Source organism: Pimephales promelas, chromosome 15 (assembly GCF_988280905.1).
Source record: "Pimephales promelas chromosome 15, fPimPro1.hap1.1, whole genome shotgun sequence".
Lineage (NCBI taxonomy): Eukaryota > Metazoa > Chordata > Actinopteri > Cypriniformes > Leuciscidae > Pimephales > Pimephales promelas.
Genome location: NC_142783.1, coordinates 6,357,961 through 6,378,052, shown reverse-complemented (window position 1 = coordinate 6,378,052; position 20,092 = coordinate 6,357,961). Strand labels below are relative to the sequence as shown.

At 39.9% G+C, this 20,092-nt stretch overlaps 1 protein-coding gene across 3 annotated transcripts in view; it reads left to right on the top strand.

Annotated features, from left to right (window-relative positions):
* The window catches only part of kiz (kizuna centrosomal protein), a 36,782-nt gene extending 20,060 nt beyond the window's left edge, over positions 1–16,722 (top strand). The window contains exons 10-15 of one of the 3 annotated variants that reach the window (XM_089120059.1): positions 1,802–1,967; positions 2,482–2,544; positions 3,899–3,982; positions 4,498–4,555; positions 15,430–15,473; positions 16,336–16,722. In XM_089120059.1, the coding sequence (XP_088976185.1) occupies positions 1,802–1,967; positions 2,482–2,544; positions 3,899–3,982; positions 4,498–4,555; positions 15,430–15,473; positions 16,336–16,439 (519 nt within the window). In that variant the 3' untranslated portion in view covers positions 16,440–16,722. Of the gene's footprint in view, positions 1–1,801; positions 1,968–2,481; positions 3,258–3,898; positions 3,984–4,497; positions 4,556–15,429; positions 15,474–16,335 lie in introns of those variants that run through there. The other 2 variants (XM_089120060.1, XR_016146635.1) reach the window with 2 other exon arrangements.
* Positions 16,723–20,092: the final 3,370 nt, after the last annotated feature.

Sequence of the window (20,092 nt, the reverse complement as noted above, 5' to 3'; positions counted from 1 at the left end):
CAGACAGGCTCTTTTAAAAGAACTATTTTAACTTGACTTGGTACATTAAAATCACAGCGCTGAGTGATTAACCCCCTTCAAGCCAGTCGCGACGAAAATAGTCGGAGCGCTTATTATGATAACTACGGTAATCTGCAGGCAGTGCAAAAAGACCGGCTTTGAGGTGTGAATCCGGCCCCAGGAATTCCACTGTTGAACATGATTATTTTGAAAATAAGCTGAAATAATGCAGGCTGACGGCTTCAGCAGAAGCAAATAGCATGGATTTAGTAGCTCACAGTGGGGCTGACTTTATCAAGTCATTCAAAATCAATTTCCCCATGGAGAAAATGAATGGGGTTTTTACTTCCGGAACCTGACTGTTGCACTCTATTGCCGTTTCATTATATGATGTATGGAACTGCCATCATGAAGTGCCAACATACTGATACTGATAACAGGGCTGTGATTACAAAGATTAGACTAATGCTAGTACAACCAGACATGAATGTTTTCACGCATCGCAACAAACCTTAAAAAACTTGATTGATTGAGATATGTATATGTATGTGTGTGTATTATTATTTTTTAATATGTCCTATGTATTCCTATTATTATTTAATGATTCCTATCCATTTATAGTTGCATACCATTCTTCTAGAAGAAGAAAAAAAATGTTCTTTAATAGATTAAACTGGAAATGTACTTTAGCAGTGCCAAAACTGCTTTTAAAGGTTCAGTGATTCATGTTATTTTCCATAAAATCACTTTTTAATGTTTGGTGGTGTGTACGGAGACATTATTATCCTGGAATATGGAATAATTACGAGGAAAGGATGTAGAATATGATGCACCTGGTTTAGTAAAACGACCTCATCTTGTAAATGCAGATGGGCTTTGAAAGCAGTCTTTCTTTGTGGCATTACATAAATTCCAGCTTTTTTGTTCTAATGTTCTGGTGATACTCTCATGTTGTTATTAGACTGTGTTATGTGGCATTTGGCCTGTAAGATGGCATGTAAATCTTTTGCAAGGGCTTGATAATATTTGATGACTGACCCCTATTCCTTGTCATTGTTTGTGATAGTTTTATGCACATAGTACATAAAAATGTATACAGTCCTGGTCTTATGGTTATGGAAACCCTGAAAATATCAGGGAATTTTAAAACTGTGATTTCCAAGACTGCAAAAGTCATGTATTGCTAGGGTTGGGTATCGTTTGAATTTGAACGATTCTGATTTCGATTCCGGTTCCTAACGATTCTCGATTCCGATTCTTTTAAGAGGCAGGGTCAAAAAAGTTTAGCTAACCTTGCTAACCAACGGCCTTTCTGAAGGAAATAATCCTTTCTGAAGGAAATACTCCTTCTGTAAAAATACTCCTTTTGTCACAAATTTTGCATTTTGCCGAGATTTCGTTATTTTTAGAAAAGTGAAGCCACACTTTGGATCGCCGACGTAAGGTACTCGTGTTTGACTCGCGTGGTTATGCCAACACTTCCGGTAAATGCTTCTTCGTTGGTGTTGTTCAGCGGTTTCTTCTTCCGCTCGGCGGACTGTGAATATCGAAACTAGGAATCGAAATTTTAACTTTTGAACGATTCCGGGAAAAACGAAAAGTTAGTCTCGGTTCCAATCGATTCTCGATTCTCGATACCCAACCCTATGTATTGCTAATGTCATTTTTTTGCTGTAAAATACTTAAACGGTTAGAAATTGCCAATGTAATGTGTATATACCCGGTACAACTTTTTTAAATAAGAAATCATGAATGACTGAAAAATTATGTGAGAACCCTGAAATTTCTTTGTGTCATCCAGGCAGGAGAGCTGTTGAAGAGGCTTCTGACCCACGAATCTGAGACCCATCAGCCTTCAGAAAGTGAACTCTCATCTTCTTCCAGCCTGCCCTCCCTTCTGCGTGACAGTGTGGGAATAAAGCCCGCCGGGCCTTCCGGAAAAAATCGTCCAACCGTTGGAACACAAGGTACGCTTGTTTGACATTTCAGCTGGCATTTGCAAATCCTGCTTATCTCAAATATCTGTTTATTTATTTATTTTTTATTTTCGGATTCAAATGAATAGCCTGTAATCCATGTATTATTGAGCAGTTTAAATACACACAGATGTTAAGAGCCGTGCCCGGCCAGATAAAACGGAGAGAGAGAAACCGAGAGGGATGCTCTAAAATGAGGCAATGGCTCGTTTTCAGTGGCAATGCACAGAAACATCAGCTCGGTGGCTCCGTTCTGATGAAGGACCTCGAGTACTCGCAGGATGCCAGAGCTCTGACCCTCATGAGAATACACTTTTGCCCAAATCTCATTTCTGACAAAGCCAGCCAGCCTTCATTCTCTCTCTAAACCTGTCTCAATCAGTCCTGCTGTTCAGATTCGAAAAGCTCAGCCCCCCTTCACCAGATCTTTCTTTTCTTTTCTCCTCTGTCTCACTCTTCCACCATCTCTCTGAGCTGCGCTTTCCTTCTCTTTTCTTTGTTTCAGGAATTCAAAGTGCTGAAGAGGACAGTGCCGACCAAAGCCCAGTGGAAAGTATTCCTATTAGAGGTAAAAAGGCAGATCGAAGAAGCGCCCGTTCGGGAGTTCTTCTGTGTCTGTTTTGTCTTTCTCCTCACGCAGTAGATAATGGGGGTCCCCTTTTTTTTTCCCAACTGGATGGCTACTGAAAAGATGATCAAGGTGAATCAGAGGTCAAAGTCCCACCTGAAGAGTGGAACAGTTCCTCTAATTATCGGCAGAGAAAACAAACCCGTCTCTTTTCTTCTGCCCTAGGTATGGGTGAAACTGAGATTCTCAGAGCGCATAATGCGGAGGTTTAATTGTCCGCCGGCCGGGTTGGGGGTGCCGCGCGAGATCTGTCATTGGTTCTCATTATCTGCTAAACAATGCCAGCCAGAGGCGGACTTGAAAAGACTGGATGTCAAGGCATCCTTTGAAAAGCCTCGGGGTAGCAAGTCCCAGCGCCAGCTCAGAAATGTAAAACTATCCATTATTCCACTTGGCTATCTGATTTCAAACTGTGCCTTTCATGCGCAGGGCTAGCCCAAGAGCGCCACGGAGAGAGAAGTCCAGCTTCTCACTGCAACTAATCAAAGGCATTATGGTAGTGGAAAACCGCCTCTGCTGTCCCTGGCCGCTCATGAGCTGTTTACAGGCGGCTAATGAAGACTGCATTGAGTTCTGTCGCCTTTCGCATTACATCACTTTGCAATCATCCGTGGAAACGTCGTCCGAACGTTGGCCCTCCGCCGTCCTTGTCGGTAAAGCGGCGTTTTGCACAATAGTCATTTATGTATATAGAGAGCCAAAGGAAATCTTTTTTTAATTTATTTTTTGAAACATTCCTATATCTTGCAGTCATTACACCAGGAGAAACGAGCAACATGTTTGTTGCAGCCATGCTACAAAAGTCTGGATAACGAGATGGCGGAATGTATTTTGTCTTTGGGGATCATAAGCACTTTGCGATTTGTTTGTGTGTTTGCTTTGAACATTTAAAACTGACATTTTTTTTTTTTGTTTGTTTTACAGGGCACGTTTGTTTCTCTTCGCTCGTTTTCACAAAGTATTTTAAGCTTGAATGCACGCTGCTTAAAGATCTCAATTTTGAAAGTTTATTCGACATGAAAGACAGGGTTTTAAATGGAATCCTACAAGATGGTGCGGAAACACAAAAGCCGACGGGTTCTTTTTTTTTTGTAGACGGCAGCCTGCATGTGTGCGTCTGGATTAGATCAATAGTTTAGTGCGCACTCACTCTGTTTTTCACCTCCTCTCTTTGCTCATCAGAGGCCTTAAAGAGCTGATGTTAGTTCATCAAACATCAGGGCTCTGGAAAGTTGCAAGTTGAGGTCTTGGCAAATATTTGACTAGCTGCTCTTTCTGCCTCTTTTTTCTATAGAGACCAAAGCATATCAGCTGCTTAAACAGTCTGTGGCACAAGAGAGGCACTGGAGTGACTCGGAGGAGGAATCGGAGCCGTCAGGTAACGGGGAATGATAGCAAATAAATATTCGCAAGTTTGACAAAGCATGTGTGAGCGAGTCTTATTCCGAAGAGGCTTTGTTTATTAGCATGGAAACATTAAAATGTTTTATATATAATAGAATTTATTTGTTTCAATTCTTCTTAACATCACTATTCCTGAATTTAATTAGTTCAGTTGACTCAAAAGCAAGTTGTGTGTTCCGATTGGATTTGTAAATAATTATTTTTAGGTGGCTCAATTAAATTCATTGTTCCCCCCAACTCAGGTGTCGTAAATTCCAAAGACATATAGGGAAAACCTTAAAACCTTGATTTATTTTTCTTTAAAACAGAAATTATTACCCCTAATTTTACATTACGTTTTAATTGCAAAAATGTTTTGTGCAATAGCCATTTAGTTTGAGTTATTCACTGTCAATATTGATCATACAAATGAACAAGAGTATAAATGTGTAATAATAATCCACCCTTGTCCTTCTTTTTTTATTGAAATGATTCATTTGTTATTCAAAGACGTCAACAGATTAAAGAGGTCTGAGGCGCTCCGGGACCCAGTAACACAAAATAGCCAGTAAGTACTTACAAAATAATATTTATATAAAAAAATTGTTTCCATTTGTCCTCTTTTAATAAAAAAAAGCAATGTGTGTTTGTCCTTGAAACACTCTTAACATCATTAACATAAGTTCACGTGGGAGGCATCAGTCAAGCTGTATTTTCATTCAGGGCTTCCTCTCTCATCGTCGGCATTATTTGATTGCTTCGGTAAATCAGGACTTTGAATGATGAAAAACGATCTTCAGGGTACATTGTTTAGGTTTTCACATCAACACAAGTTCACACAATCAGCTAAGACACGCAAGCCCTCCCAGCAGTGCCTCTCCTCCATGAATCCATTAGGGCAGGTAATGGATGGGTAAACCTTGTGAAGAGTAATCGTCTCTGATTTCACATGCTTTTCAGAGCATCACGCTGACACAAGGGTCGAAAGTCTCTCTCCCCGTCTCTCCGTCTTTTTTTTTTTTTCTGCCCAGTCTTTATGCCCACTCTTTGCCCGCCTCCCTCCCCCCCTGCGCTCTCTCAGCTAGTTTACACTATTTGCAGAGGAAAGGGTATAATGATTGCACTCTGACAGAGCTCTCTGATGGATGCCACAGTCTGCCCAATGAATGGCCTCATTAATAAACATAAGCCGTCTCTAGTGCGAGATGCTTTCGGGAACATCCCAGAACCTGGTAGTCTCGCAGAGCTCCTGAGAGAAGACCCTCTATGATGGTTAAAGATGATGGTTAGCATCGCAGCATTCGCTTTGCTTTCAGGTAAACCGTTTCGTGGCGTGCTGAAGAATTCCTCTTGCCAGTCACTTCTTGCGCTTTATTGCCTCTACAAGTGCCCTGCACTCGAGCACCAGTAGAACACTACATGTGCTGTTCCCCCTCTCTCGCTCTCTCTTCTCCGTCACTTACTGTTGTCATTCTGTCACCGAGCCGATGGGCACATTAAAAGACCGTCTGCTTCGGTCCAAAACTCACAAAAAAAAAAAAAAAATCGCAGTAAAGCAAAATAAAATAAATCAAGTGCCTCTCTTGCTTTGTCATAATTATGATTTTGCGCTTAAGCCGGGACCGTAGCTGAAGAATCGGAGTTTAAAGCAGGCACTTTGGTGCAAAAAAATGCATTTATGGGCCTTTGTGCGCCTCCTCATTATGTGTGGGGCTGATTCATTAAGTAATTGGTTTGCAGTTGTTTACATGAGTATTAAGGCCCCCTATTCAGCAGTCTTTGAGAGATACATTGTGCAAATGTTGCATGTTATGAATGCCCAATGAGAGGCGGGGGGCCAGGCCTATTGGCCAAACACTGCGCTGGGCTGAAAAGACCAGAGAAAAGCGTCAGGCGCTGCTTTGCATAGCAATGACTCGCCCATAATAAGCTTTCCAGATTAAATACATGCAGTCCATACAAGATGCAAAGAGATACTCTTAACACATTTATGTGTGTTCATTTCACTATTATAGCACTGAAGAGAATTGGGGTCTTTCATATCCATCCCCATTTTTTATTATTTTTTTTCCCCTTAATTCCCTTCCCTGCGCTCGCCTCTCGTCAACGTGCCATTTTTACTGCTAAATACTTTTATGGAAGACAGCGTTTTATTGTGTTATGATTCAGAGGCTGTGTGCGGACGGTATTTGTTACGCCTGTGTGCTGCAGTGATTCGGGAAGGGGAGAGCTGCAATAAGCAGCTGCACTCCATGTAAAGACCTCTTGTTCCTGCGCTTTGTTTAAGGCTGCATGCCACAGCTTCCTCCTCTTCAGCGGCTATTGTGTCCTCAGCTACTGCAGGCATGTAGCGCAGGTCTCGCCCGCTCGCTGGATCTTAGTGTCCCGCTCTGTTGCTTTAGGAAAAATAACAGGTTGACTGGTTAGCGTAACATCCTCACCAACATTTCTTCAATTTAAAACAATTGTGCTCGTGTAACAGCAGTGCGATGTTAATATGTAAAGGAAGTTGTTTGTATTAACAAATTTGCATCATTGAGATACTATTATAGTTTTTGTTTGTTTTTAAATATGTCTATATATTTGTATTAATTTTATTTCAGTTTCAGTTATTTTAGTACATCAAGTTAACTAAAACAAAAATCAAGGCAACATTTCTCATTTTCATTTAGTTTAACTAAAATATCCCTGTTACGGGCGTCTTCTGTTGTCTAGAGTGAATGAATGTGTTGGGTGGTGGTGGGTGGGACAGCGGGTAGCACTAAATAGCAGTAGCCAGTCTCTTTCTTTGTGCCTCTCATTATCCGCCTGCTTTGTCTAACAAAAAAGAATATTCTATACACAACATAAGCCCTTTTTTTTTACCTAGATGAGTTCTTCAATTTGTAAACTGAAACAATACAGGAGGAAAAAAAAATGCAGTGGCTCAGTTCTGGAGGTGATGTCTACGTGTACACAGCGCATTTAAAAAGAAAAGTCCCCTGCCTATCCTCCTGCAGTTCTTGCCGTTCGCCAGCAGAGGGCACTCATATTTAGGCCAGCTGTGTGGTACCCAACAGTGGCAGCTGCTGGCACGTAGAGGGCGCTCTCTCTGTGGCTCTGAATCATTACCTCACTCCAGAGCTCTTGGCTTTTACAGGGGTCCAATCAATGGTAAATCAGTGCTGCTGTGGGTCACAGATGTAGGAGGTGCTACTGCTACCTTGCACAAATACTGATCTAAAGAGCATGTTCTATTAGCATAGCTGTGGAGGCGTATAGATGTTTATCTATGTTTTTATATGCTAAATTCTTATGATAGGTATAGATCTTGTACTCATACACATTGGTGTAGAAACAATCTTCCCTCAGAAGTAATTACAAAGAATCAGCAAGTAACAAATTGAATCAAACATGTTTTTATTTAAACAACATACACAGTCAACTCAACCAACAACAATACATGTGTACAGACATTGTGCTTTACATAGCATGCCTATCAAATATCTACAAACACACATTTATATATATATATATATATATATATACACACACTGTGTATATATATATATATATATATATATATATATATATATATATGTGTGTGTGTGTGTGTGTGTGTGTGTGTGTGTGTGTGTGTGTGTTTGTAAATTCAAAGTAAATAGTAAATTCAAGTAAATAATAAAATATAAATTAATAAAGAAAAGTAAAGCAACATCAGTGAATTACAGGCAAAACCAGCCATCAGTATCGATTCATCCCCCTTCAGCTATAGCTAATTTTGAATATAATTTTTTTGAAAACACTTAAATTAAGTCTTAAACATGAAATTTTAAAGTGGAAAGGCTGAGAATATTTTCTTGTAAAACGTACAATAATCAGATTTATGTACAACTAATTTTCAACCTTTATTATATTTTTTTAAATATGAGTGAATATCTGTAAAATTTGACATGACATGCATACTTTTTCAGCGGTTAAGTCCAAATTTTCTTATGAGACTCAATTGCTTTATATGATGAACAGACATAATTTAGGCTTTTACTCACATTTAAACATTGATCAGCGAACATAAACAGAAGCTCAACCGAACTTGCTTAATGCTCGAAAACAAACCTTTTTGATTCTTGCAGAAGTTCAAACGTGCTGCGTAACACAAAATTATTCTCATTGGTTCTTGCTGAAGCTCAAACGTGCTGCGTAACACGAGAATGAACCTCATTGGTTCTTGCTGAAGCTCAAACGTGCTGCGTAACACGAAATTAATCTCATTGGTTCTTGCTGAAGCTCAAACGTGCTGCGTAACACGAAATGAATCTCATTGGTTCTTGCGGAAGATCAAACGTGCTGTGTAACACGAGAATGAACCTCATTGGTTCTTGCTGAAGCTCAAACGTGCTGCGTAACATGATATGAATCTCATTGGTTCTTGCTGAAGCTCAAACGTGCTGCGTAACACGAAATGAATCTCATTGGTTCTTGCTGAAGCTCAAATGTGCTGCGTAACACAGGAATGAACCTCATTGGTTCTTGCTGAAGCTCAAATGTGCTGCGTAACACGAGAATGATCCTCATTGGTTCTTGCTGAAGCTCAAACGTGCTGCGTAACACGAAATGAATCTCATTGGTTCTTGCGGAAGATCAAATGTGCTGTGTAACACGAGAATGAACCTCATTGGTTCTTGCTGAAGCTCAAACGTGCTGCGTAACATGAAATGAATCTCATTGGTTCTTGCTGAGGCTCAAACGTGCTGCGTAACACGAGAATGAACCTCTCTGGTTCCTGCTGAAGATCAAACGTGCTGGGTAACACGAGAATGATCCTCATTGGTTCTTGCTGAAGATCAAACGTGCTGCGTAACACAAGAATGAACCTCATTGGTTCTTGCTGAAGCTCAAACGTGCTGTGTAACACAAGACTGAACCTCATTGGTTCTTGCTGAAGATCAAACGTGCTGCGTAACACGAGAATGAACCTCATTGGTTCTTGCGGAAGATCAAACGTGCTGCGTAACACAAGAATGAACCTCATTGGTTCTTGCTGAAGATCAAACGTGCTGCGTAACACGAGAATGAACCTCATTGGTTCTTGCGGAAGATCAAACGTGCTGCGTAACACGAGAATGAACCTCATTGGTTCTTGCGGAAGATCAAACGTGCTGCGTAACACAAGAATGAACCTCATTGGTTCTTGCGGAAGATCAAACATGCTGCGTAACACGAGAATGAACCTCATTGGTTCTTGCGGAAGATCAAACGTGCTGCGTAACACGAGAATGAACCTCATTGGTTCTTGCTGAAGCTCAAATGTGCTGCGTAACACGAGAATGATCCTCATTGGTTCTTGCTGAAGTTCAAACGTGCTGTGTAACACGAGAATGATCCTCATTGGTTCCTGCTGAAGCTCAAATGTGCTGTGTAACACGAGAATGAACCTCATTGGTTCCTGCTGAAGCTCAAATGTGCTGCGTAACACGAGAATGATCCTCATTGGTTCTTGCTGAAGCTCAAATGTGCTGCGTAACACGAGAATGAACCTCATTGGTTCCTGCTGAAGCTCAAATGTGCTGTGTAACACGAGAATGAACCTCATTGGTTCCTGCTGAAGCTCAAATGTGCTGCGTAACACGAGAATGATCCTCATTGGTTCTTGCTGAAGATCAAACATGGTACTTGACATGAGAATGAACCTCGTTGGTTCCTGCTGAAGCTCAAATGTGCTGTGTAACACGAGAATGAACCTCATTGGTTCTTGCTGAAGCTCAAATGTGCTGCGTAACACGAGAATGAACCTCATTGGTTCTTGCTGAAGCTCAAATGTGCTGCGTAACACGAGAATGATCCTCATTGGTTCTTGCTGAAGATCAAACATGGTACTTGACATGAGAATGAACCTCGTTGGTTCCTGCTGAAGCTCAAATGTGCTGCATAACACGAGAATGAACCTCATTGGTTCTTGCGGAAGATCAAACGTGCTGTGTAACACAGGAATGAACCTCATTGGTTCTTGCTGAAGATCAAACGTGCTGCGTAACACGAGAATGATCCTCATTGGTTCTTGCTGAAGCTCAAACGTGCTGCATAACACGAGAATGATCCTCATTGGTTCTTGCTGAAGATCAAATGTGCTGCGTAACACGAGAATGAACCTCATTGGTTCTTGCTGAAGATCAAACGTGCTGCGTAACACAAGAATGAACCTCATTGGTTCTTGCTGAAGATCAAACGTGCTGCGTAACACGAGAATGATCCTCATTGGTTCTTGCTGAAGCTCAAATGTGCTGCGTAACACGAGAATGAACCTCATTGGTTCCTGCTGAAGCTCAAATGTGCTGCGTAACACGAGAATGATCCTCATTGGTTCTTGCTGAAGATCAAACATGGTACTTGACATGAGAATGAACCTCGTTGGTTCCTGCTGAAGCTCAAATGTGCTGTGTAACACGAGAATGAACCTCATTGGTTCTTGCTGAAGCTCAAATGTGCTGCGTAACACGAGAATGAACCTCATTGGTTCTTGCTGAAGCTCAAATGTGCTGCGTAACACGAGAATGAACCTTATTGGTTCTTGCTGAAGCTCAAATGTGCTGCGTAACACGAGAATGATCCTCATTGGTTCTTGCTGAAGATCAAACATGGTACTTGACATGAGAATGAACCTCGTTGGTTCCTGCTGAAGCTCAAATGTGCTGCATAACACGAGAATGAACCTCATTGGTTCTTGCGGAAGATCAAACGTGCTGTGTAACACAGGAATGAACCTCATTGGTTCTTGCTGAAGATCAAACGTGCTGCGTAACACGAGAATGATCCTCATTGGTTCTTGCTGAAGCTCAAACGTGCTGCATAACACGAGAATGAACCTCATTGGTTCTTGCTGAAGATCAAACGTGGTACTTGACATGAGAATGAACCTCATTGGTTCCTGCTGAAGATCAAACGTGCTGCGTAACACAGGAATGAACCTCATTGGTTCTTGCTGAAGATCAAACGTGCTGCGTAACACGAGAATGAACCTCATTGGTTCTTGCTGAAGATCAAACGTGCTGCGTAACACGAGAATGAACCTCATTGGTTCTTGCTGAAGATCAAACGTGCTGCGTAACACAAGAATGAACCTCATTGGTTCTTGCTGAAGATCAAATGTGCTGCATAACACGAGAATGAACCTCATTGGTTCTTGCTGAAGATCAAACGTGGTACTTGACATGAGAATGAACCTCATTGGTTCCTGCTGAAGATCAAACGTGCTGCGTAACACAGGAATGAACCTCATTGGTTCTTGCTGAAGATCAAACGTGCTGCGTAACACGAGAATGAACCTCATTGGTTCTTGCTGAAGATCAAACGTGCTGCGTAACACAAGAATGAACCTCATTGGTTCTTGCTGAAGATCAAATGTGCTGCGTAACACGAGAATGAACCTCATTGGTTCTTGCTGAAGATCAAACGTGCTGCGTAACACAAGAATGAACCTCATTGGTTCTTGCTGAAGATCAAACGTGCTGCGTAACACAAGAATGAACCTCATTGGTTCTTGCTGAAGCTCAAACGTGCTGCGTAACACAAGAATGAACCTCATTGGTTCTTGCTGAAGCTCAAACGTGCTGCGTAACACAAGAATGAACCTCATTGGTTCTTACTGAAGCTCAAACGTGGTACTTGACATGAGAATGAACCTCATTGGTTCTTACTGAAGCTCAAACGTGGTACTTGACATGAGAATGAACCTCATTGGTTCCTGCTGAAGCTCAAACGTGCTGCGTAACACGAGAATGATCCTCATTGGTTCTTGCGGAAGATCAAACGTGCTGCGTAACACAGGAATGAACCTCATTGGTTCTTGCTGAAGATCAAACGTGCTGCGTAAAGGCCAATTTATACTTCTGCGTAGGGTGCGCGCAGTAGGTACGGCGTAGCATACGCACAGACGCGTCCCATACCGCGTACCCTTCGCCGTCGCCTGACGCGCACCTCTTCAAAAATGTAACTACACGTCGCGGCGACGCGGACCGCAAGATCGGTGATTGGTCGGCTTGGTAGCATCGCATTTCCTCCTACGCATTTCCGCACGTACCTTCTCACGCATTTCCACCACTGTCTATGATTTCCACACGTACCATCTCCTCCGACGTCTTCTGTCATTTCTGCCTTTCAGTTTTAGTAATTTCACTAAAGTGAACTGTTTTTCCACCTCATCAAGCTCCAACTCCAACATGATCCACTCTCTTTCAGTCAATATTGCTTGTAGTAACCTAGCCGTGAGGAATCTAAACACAGTGGAACATTAAAACCCTCCGCCGCCAACTAGCGTTTCGGAGCAGTACTGCAGAGCAACCAAGACCTGAACGCAGAAGTATAAATGCTCACAACGGCGTCGCCTACGTGCGTAGCCAACGCCGTACACTACGGCGTACCCTCGACGCAGAAGTATAAATTGGCCTTAACACAGGAATGAACCTCATTGGTTCTTGCTGAAGCTCAAACGTGCTGCGTAACACAGGAATGAACCTCATTGGTTCTTGCTGAAGATCAAACGTGATGCGCAACACGAGAATGAACCTCATTGGTTCTTGCGGAAGCTCAAACGTGCTTCGTAACACAAGAATGAACCTCATTGGTTCTTGCACATCAAGCGAACATGCTTGTGCTTCTGTTTACCACAACTGATGTGTGAGTTGATGAATGTATCTATGTAAATAAAGAACTAAATTTAATGTTTATCATTTAAAGCAGGGTTTCTCAAACTCGGTCCTGGAGGGCCACTGTCCTGCAGAGGTTAGCCCCAACCCTGATCAAACACACATGAGCAAGCTAATGAAGGTCTTTAGGATCAGTAGAAACTCACATGTAGGTGTGTTTGATCAGGGTTGGAGCTAAACTCTGCAGGACAGTGGCCCTCCAGGACCGAGTTTGAGAAACACTGATTTAAAGTGAAAATTTAGACTAAACCGCTCAATTCATATGGATTACTATTTATGAACTTTTTGAAGCGTCACAGTGGTAGTTGCATAGCTGTCAATGGAGGGGCAGAAAGCTCTCAGATTTCATCAAAAAGATGTTAATTTGTGTTCTGAAGATGAACAAAAAAACTTACGGGTTTGAATCAACATGAGGGTGAGTAATTTTCATTTCCATTTTTGGGTGAACTAACCCTTTAATAAATATAAGTGAATATCAGTAATATTTGACAAGACACGCATATGTTTCCCCTTTATAAACAGCATATTTCAAAAGGAATGATATTACAATGATACACTTTCATCAAAACTAATAGAAGAGCTGTAATCGTACGTGATCACAGGTATTATGAAAATAACTTTGTCCAGACAACAAATGCAGACTAACTGCAGCCTATTTGCATGACGCACATTGCTGCATAGGATGCCGAGAGACGTCTTTTATTCATAGCTCAGATATCATAACAACAACCCACACACCCCATATATTAATGTATCAAATGCTTGCCTAAAAACGCACAGGGCACTTTTCATCAAATATCGCAAATACATCCAAATGCTCAAAACAATGCGGAACAGAGGGAGAGCGGAAAAAGTAAACGCTGGTGCGGAGGGAAATAGAGAGAGGTTGCCGTCAAAGCAGTAATTTGCATCATTTTACACATTACATTCACCTCTGTGTATGAGAAGCAGCCAAACAGTGGCCAGCCCTGTCTTACATATTCAGATTCGTTGCCTCAATTAAGTGAACCTCAGTGCAAGATGAACTGGCATAAATGTTTATGGAAATGGAATATTAGATTGGAGGGTCAGTGCATACACAGCTCTCTGTGATAATAGTGTCTTGAAATCAGACTCGTCACTGTCAGAAGTGGTCTAGCCGCGGATCGAGCATTCCCATGGCAAGCAAGTTATAGAAAAGAATAGCCCTATTTACCCACCAAAACATGTATTTATTATTGAGCTCATCATGACTAAAGGGGGGGGGGAGCCCTCTAGATTTTTCTTTAGCTTTCAATATTCAAAAAAAGAGAATGGCCTCCCATATTTTCAATTTGAACAGAGAAAGGGAGATGGAAAATTAGACATAATATGTTAGTTTTTTTTGTTTTGTTTTTTTTCGAATAATGTTATACGAATAATTATTTGAATAATGTATTATGTCGAACTCTCTAAAGTATTTTTTTTTATACACCAGGACAGGACAAAACTTGATAATATATTTATACTTTTATTTAGAAAGTATGCATTTAATTGATCAAAAGTAACAGTTGAACCTTTATAATGCTTTAAATGAATTCCGCTTCGAATAAACCATTTTTTATAAGAAATTCTGACCAAAAAAAAGTATCCTGATTTCCACAATTTGTCGATAATATTTAATAGAAATTGATAATGATTTCTGTTGTATTGTTGTGCTGTGCAAAATTGCTGCCTAAATAGTCTATAAAAAGAATTCAGCCGCCAGTATCTGTTTCAGAAAGGTTTTTTATGAGTTTATGCCAGTAATGTCCCTTGACCTCGGGACTGAATACATCTACGTGGCACTTTTTGTATCCGTCAACTGTAACTTTGATGCTGTACTATTCATAAGTTTGCTGTTGTATTCTTGTATTGAGCCAACGGTGATTTGTTTGACTCTTATCATAGCATCTGCATTCATTCATCAATCGAATTTCTGAAATGTTGTGCCTTGTGCAGAAATGTTCTGGAACAAAAGAGCTAAGCTGAATAATGTGAGAGCCAACCTAATTGAGTTCAACTACGTCTTTACAGCTCCTTTGGTCAGTGTCAAGGTTGAGCGTACGTGTGAATACACATACAACCGCTGTTTCATCTTTTCATCCAAAACCATCAAAGGAAAACTAGATATTCTTACTCTTGCTCCCTGAATCCTTTAAAGTACATCAGCGCGAAAACAAAATCAATGATATGGATATATGAAGACACGGACGGCGAGGATGAGGGTGAAGATGAAGACGTCATTGTTGAGGTCTGAATGGATGCCCTGTGCTGATGTAAATGAAGAAGGAAGGCTGTATGAAAAGTAGCGCGAGCTTTTGCATATGCATCAATGCAGATCAAAGGCTTGTCAGGGGTCATGCATTTACATAGATATCAGTGATGCTATGGGAACCCAGGAACCCGGCAACCCAGCGCACTTGTGAATAGAGAGCCTTGGCCGGGTCCTTCAGTGCCATTAGAAAAGAAGTCAAGGAAGTTTATTTGGCCGATCACCCCATCTGAGAAACAGGCTTAGAGGGGAAATGATGTTCTTCTGAGTTTGGTTAGTACCTTGCAAAGAAAAGACGATGTTGTGTAAGAAATGATGGCTTCCGGGAGCATGTTGTTGTGTGTTGTGGCTGAACTGATGTTGAGCGACTGATTGAATGAGATGGTTTTTACATTTGACATTTTTTTTTTTTTTAGATAAAATGTTTATAATTACAAACAAGTAAGAAAATGTGTAGTCTCACAATCTCTTGTTTTTCATTTCTCACAGGAAGAGTGCGAAAAGTAAAGCTTTCTCTGCTGTCCAGTCAAAGGGTAAGACCACTGTACAAATGACTCAAATATGTTAAAAATGCGATATTATGCTTATGTTCCACAATCAGATTTATTTATTTTCTGAATACACTACCAGGCAAAAGTTTGGAATAATTAATATATATATATATATATTTTTTTTTTCTCAACTAAAAACTGTAGTGTTGTGAAATATTTTTTCATTTTTAAAGAACTGTTTTCTATTTCGATATGAATTTTTCAGCATCATTACTTCAGTGTTCAGTCACATGATCCTACAGAAATCATTCTAATATGCTTTTATCAATTATTTTAATAGTTTTCTTGATATTTGTGTAGAAGCCATGATTCGTGTTTTCAGGGTTCTTTGATTTGAACCGCATTTATTCGAAATGTTCAGTATTTTGTAACATGGTAAATGTGTTTACTGTCACTTTTGTTCAATTGAATGCATCCATGCTGATATTTTTAAAAACTTTTGAATGCTGGTGTATCATGGTTTACACACACAAATTATTAAGCAGCAAAACTTTGATAATAATCAGAAATGTTTCTTGAGCAACAAATCAGCATATTAGAATGATTTTTGAAGGATCAAGACTGGAGTAATGATGCTGAAAATGCATTACATTATTTAAAAAACATAATATAATATTTTTTCACATTATTACTGGGCGCATAAGAGACTCATTTCAAAGTTTCCAAAAATTGCCCAGTGTGTCTGGTTACGTTTAGTTTTTAGTTTTTATTTGCTTTTTGTTGTTTTGTACCAGTGTCTCTGGAATTATTTACTTTGTTGCGGATCACGCTCGAGCGCAAATTCATTACTTCCCCCTTACTGCAACGGAATGTTAATGGTGTGCGTACATATTTTTGATTGCAGCGTTTTGGGGAGAATCAGACGACAGCAATTCTGAGATCGAAATGGCCTTGCGTCCTCAGTCCCGCAACACCAGCAGCCACGACTTTGATGATTTTTATGATTGATATTTCTTTTTTTCTCAGAGTTCACACTGTCACATTTTTTTTCCCCCAATGAGCAGTTAATATGTTTGAAAGAGATGCCTTTATGCGATCGCAAAACAAACAGAAATCTTCACCGAGGAATGAGTGCGACATTCCGTGAAAACAAAAAAGAGCCATCCACTTTATAGTGGCCAAAGACTGTGAAGGGTTTTCAAAACATGTTTGGGTTAACCCTGCTTGAGTCTCTTTAGCTGAACAACACTTGGACCTGGTTGAAATAGATTAAACTTGGTTTTTAAAGTGATTCCTTTGCACTGTGTTGAATATTACGCAGTTTAGATGCTGCAGGTATCTGGCGTTGAGTTGGAGTGGAATGCTCTGAGTCAACTCCCATGAAAAGCCAGCGCACAATGGCCACTCTGCATGCTGCTAAAACACCTTTGAACTCACTCAAGTGCCCATGGCCCATTTAGGAGGACAAAATGCGTTGTGCTCATCTCAATATAGAAACAAACGCTCTCTGTATTTGCGCTGGTAGAAGGGCGTTTTCGTCAGCCGAACGCAACGATGGGCGCCCACTTTCAAAATTCGTCCGGTTTTAAAATGTGCTATTGTTCATATTCACACTTTATTCTCTGCTAGCATCTCTGGTAGACATGCTTGCTTCGATTAATTGTTAAAAGTTGTTCCCTCTAATGCTTATTTTTAGACTCAAAATGATGGATAATTATGATTAGGCATTGAAAAGAGCACCGATCAAACACGGCGATATCATTACAGTAATAACGGTTATTTTTTTCCAAAAACAGCCAATCAGTGAGAGCGACTGTAACCCTTTTTCTAATGGACCTGAAAATAACATTACGAACTAAAATTGCAGCGCGTGGATTTCCAGATCTGTTTCCCCAGCCATCTGTAATCTACATCGCCAGTGACGGGGGATTGTCAATTTTGTCTGTGGCTCCCGGGTTCATTAGGTTTCATCATTGATGCTGGTATATTTAACATGCACACGGGCATGTTATCCTGTAATGAGACAAAACCTGCAGCATTCTATCCATCAGTATGATTCCATTAGTTAGCTTTTAAGTAACTTTATGAGGCCGAACCTGCGAGAGTAGGACTCCACTCTCATTAGCCGTAATGGCTCCAGCCAGCCTTGACCCGCACGCGTCAGAACGCGCCTGCATAATTTGGGGATTGCTAAAAAGCTCCCCTCACATAATATCTGTGTTAAGGATCATGTCAACAGATACTTGTGTGATGGAGGAAGCCGTGCGAGAGAGTTACGTTGTGCCGGCCCGTAACAACGCGATAAACGCTTTTTAAAGGAACTGTGTAATAATGGCACAAAATAATCATAAAACCACAGAGTGTGACTTGCAAATGAGGTCACATCAAAACGGAGAGAGTGTTTTGTTTCCAAATAGACCATGCTCAGATTTCTTTTGCAAAAATGTGTGTACTGAGCCACTTTATAAACATGCATGAAGGTGTCTCAGCAGGGAAGGTCATTAAAGCATTCAGATTCCGAGACTTTCTCAGTTTAAATGATCTGCCTGTATATAATGGCGTATCGTGCGCTATTTCAAGGCTCAGTTTGGAAAATCCAATCATTTAATGAATAAAAGGTGTCAAGTCTACATGTTTAAGTCTTTCTTTTATTAAGAAAGCCTGTGTTGTGCATGGGGTGTGTGTGACTGTCACTCATACCCCACAAAAGTGCCTTCTTTGGCAGAATGATATTTAATCATATATATATATATGGTTTTATTATTAATAATTGTGTTATTATTAATTTGGAAAAAATAATTAACACTTTATTTTAGTGTTCTTGTTACATGTACTTGCATGCAATTATTGATAATTTACTAATATTACTACACTAAGTACTTGTTAATTCATATTTCTCTGTACTTAAATGTATAATTACAGTGTAACCTAATTAAAATAATTTCATTCTTATAATAGCTGAAAAATATATATAAAAAAAAATATTTGTGTGTGTGTATATATACCGTACTTTCTTTAAATGTTAACATGATTTTTGTTCTCAATTATCATGCAGTTCTGCTAATTTAAAGCTTGTTTCCTTTTTAATTGGCTAAATTGCTAGCATCACTAGGCGCCTAATCTAAACTTGTATTCTGCTGATAAACAATATATTATGCAGCAAAGGCCAGACATGTCTGTTTTTGTTTCTGGGAACAATCTCAGCCAATAAAAGAAAGGAAGACCTAGATGAAAGCGAGTAGGGAAGTTAAACACTCTCATTAACAATGATATGCCAGCATTGTGCTATTTGCATATTGCATGTTTGTGTAATTTATTCACGCTTATTCGACAAGTTGAAGTTTCAAGTGTGTCCCTTCCACTCTCCCCTATCCACTTTTATTTTTATCAGGGAATAATGATTTAAAACAAGGTCATTTGATCTTCTGTTTCAATAGACCTTAATGAAATATTCATTTACTCGCCTGTGGTTTCTCTGACAGTGTTTCTGAGGATGTTCAGCGAAGACACAAAGGCCACGCTTTTCATCATTCAAACCCACGTTTCACGTTTTGATTCACACAGATATCGATAATTATACCTTCTTTTACTTAGAAACCTACAGTTTACCTAACAAGAGGGTTTATAGGCGTCCAAGCAAAAGCCATTTTGTAATATGCCAGTAGGATTTGTGGGCTGCACATAATATTGAATCTTTTTCTTGGGATTATAAAGACTAAATGTTCTGTAGTGTGTTGTGTGTTCTAATACACAAACAATCATTAGTGCAATATGAATGTTGTGATCTCAGTGAATTCACTTTCCATCTGACTACAGTTAGATTTTTTGGACCAGAAAAAAAAAACAAAAAAACAAGAGCCTGCATTTCCCAAAGTACAGGTCATTTTATACAGTTCATTGAGCAAGCGTTGTCATAAAAAGTGGCGTGCAACGCATTCAACGTGTATATTTTTCATTATGCCTGTTTTTCATTGAGTCTGCATGACCTTGGCAATAGACATACATTTTGAGCATTCCAAAAAATTTTGTATTTGTATTTGTAATACTCTGTATTTTAAAGTGTTTTAATCAATTTGGAACTATTTTCACAAAAGTAGCATTTCAAAAACCCTCAGTGCAAAAAAAATCCACACTGATCACACTTGAAATAACTTGTCGTTCATTTAAAACTTGCTTTTGTGCTGTTTTGGGGGGGGTTGTACGTTTTCTTTTACAATACGAGAGACATGTTTCAAATCGCTCAGTGCTGTAATGTACAGTCTTACCGGCTTGGTAACACTATAATAACTGCACGCTAGTAATCATTTGTTAAGCACGAGTAAACAGTTAATGGGCTATATGCACGCATAAGTTCCGCATTTGACGTAAGGATGCTCGTCCATTTCCGGTTGTGTAGATTAAAGCGGAGGAAAACCGGAGAAAACTGGATTATGGCAGAGTCTTCAATATTTACTGTCCTCCCGTCTTTGAAACGAAACGTACATACGTTTAGATGTAATTTTATATATAGTTATGTTTATTTAATATAATTTTAAAAAGAAGCATAAACACAACGAGGGGTGTCTGTTTTATCTGTTTTTGTGACTAACGTTTCATTAGTATAACCATGGAGTATAAAATTCAATATAAATTCTCGGTATTGCATTGGACTCTATGATCGG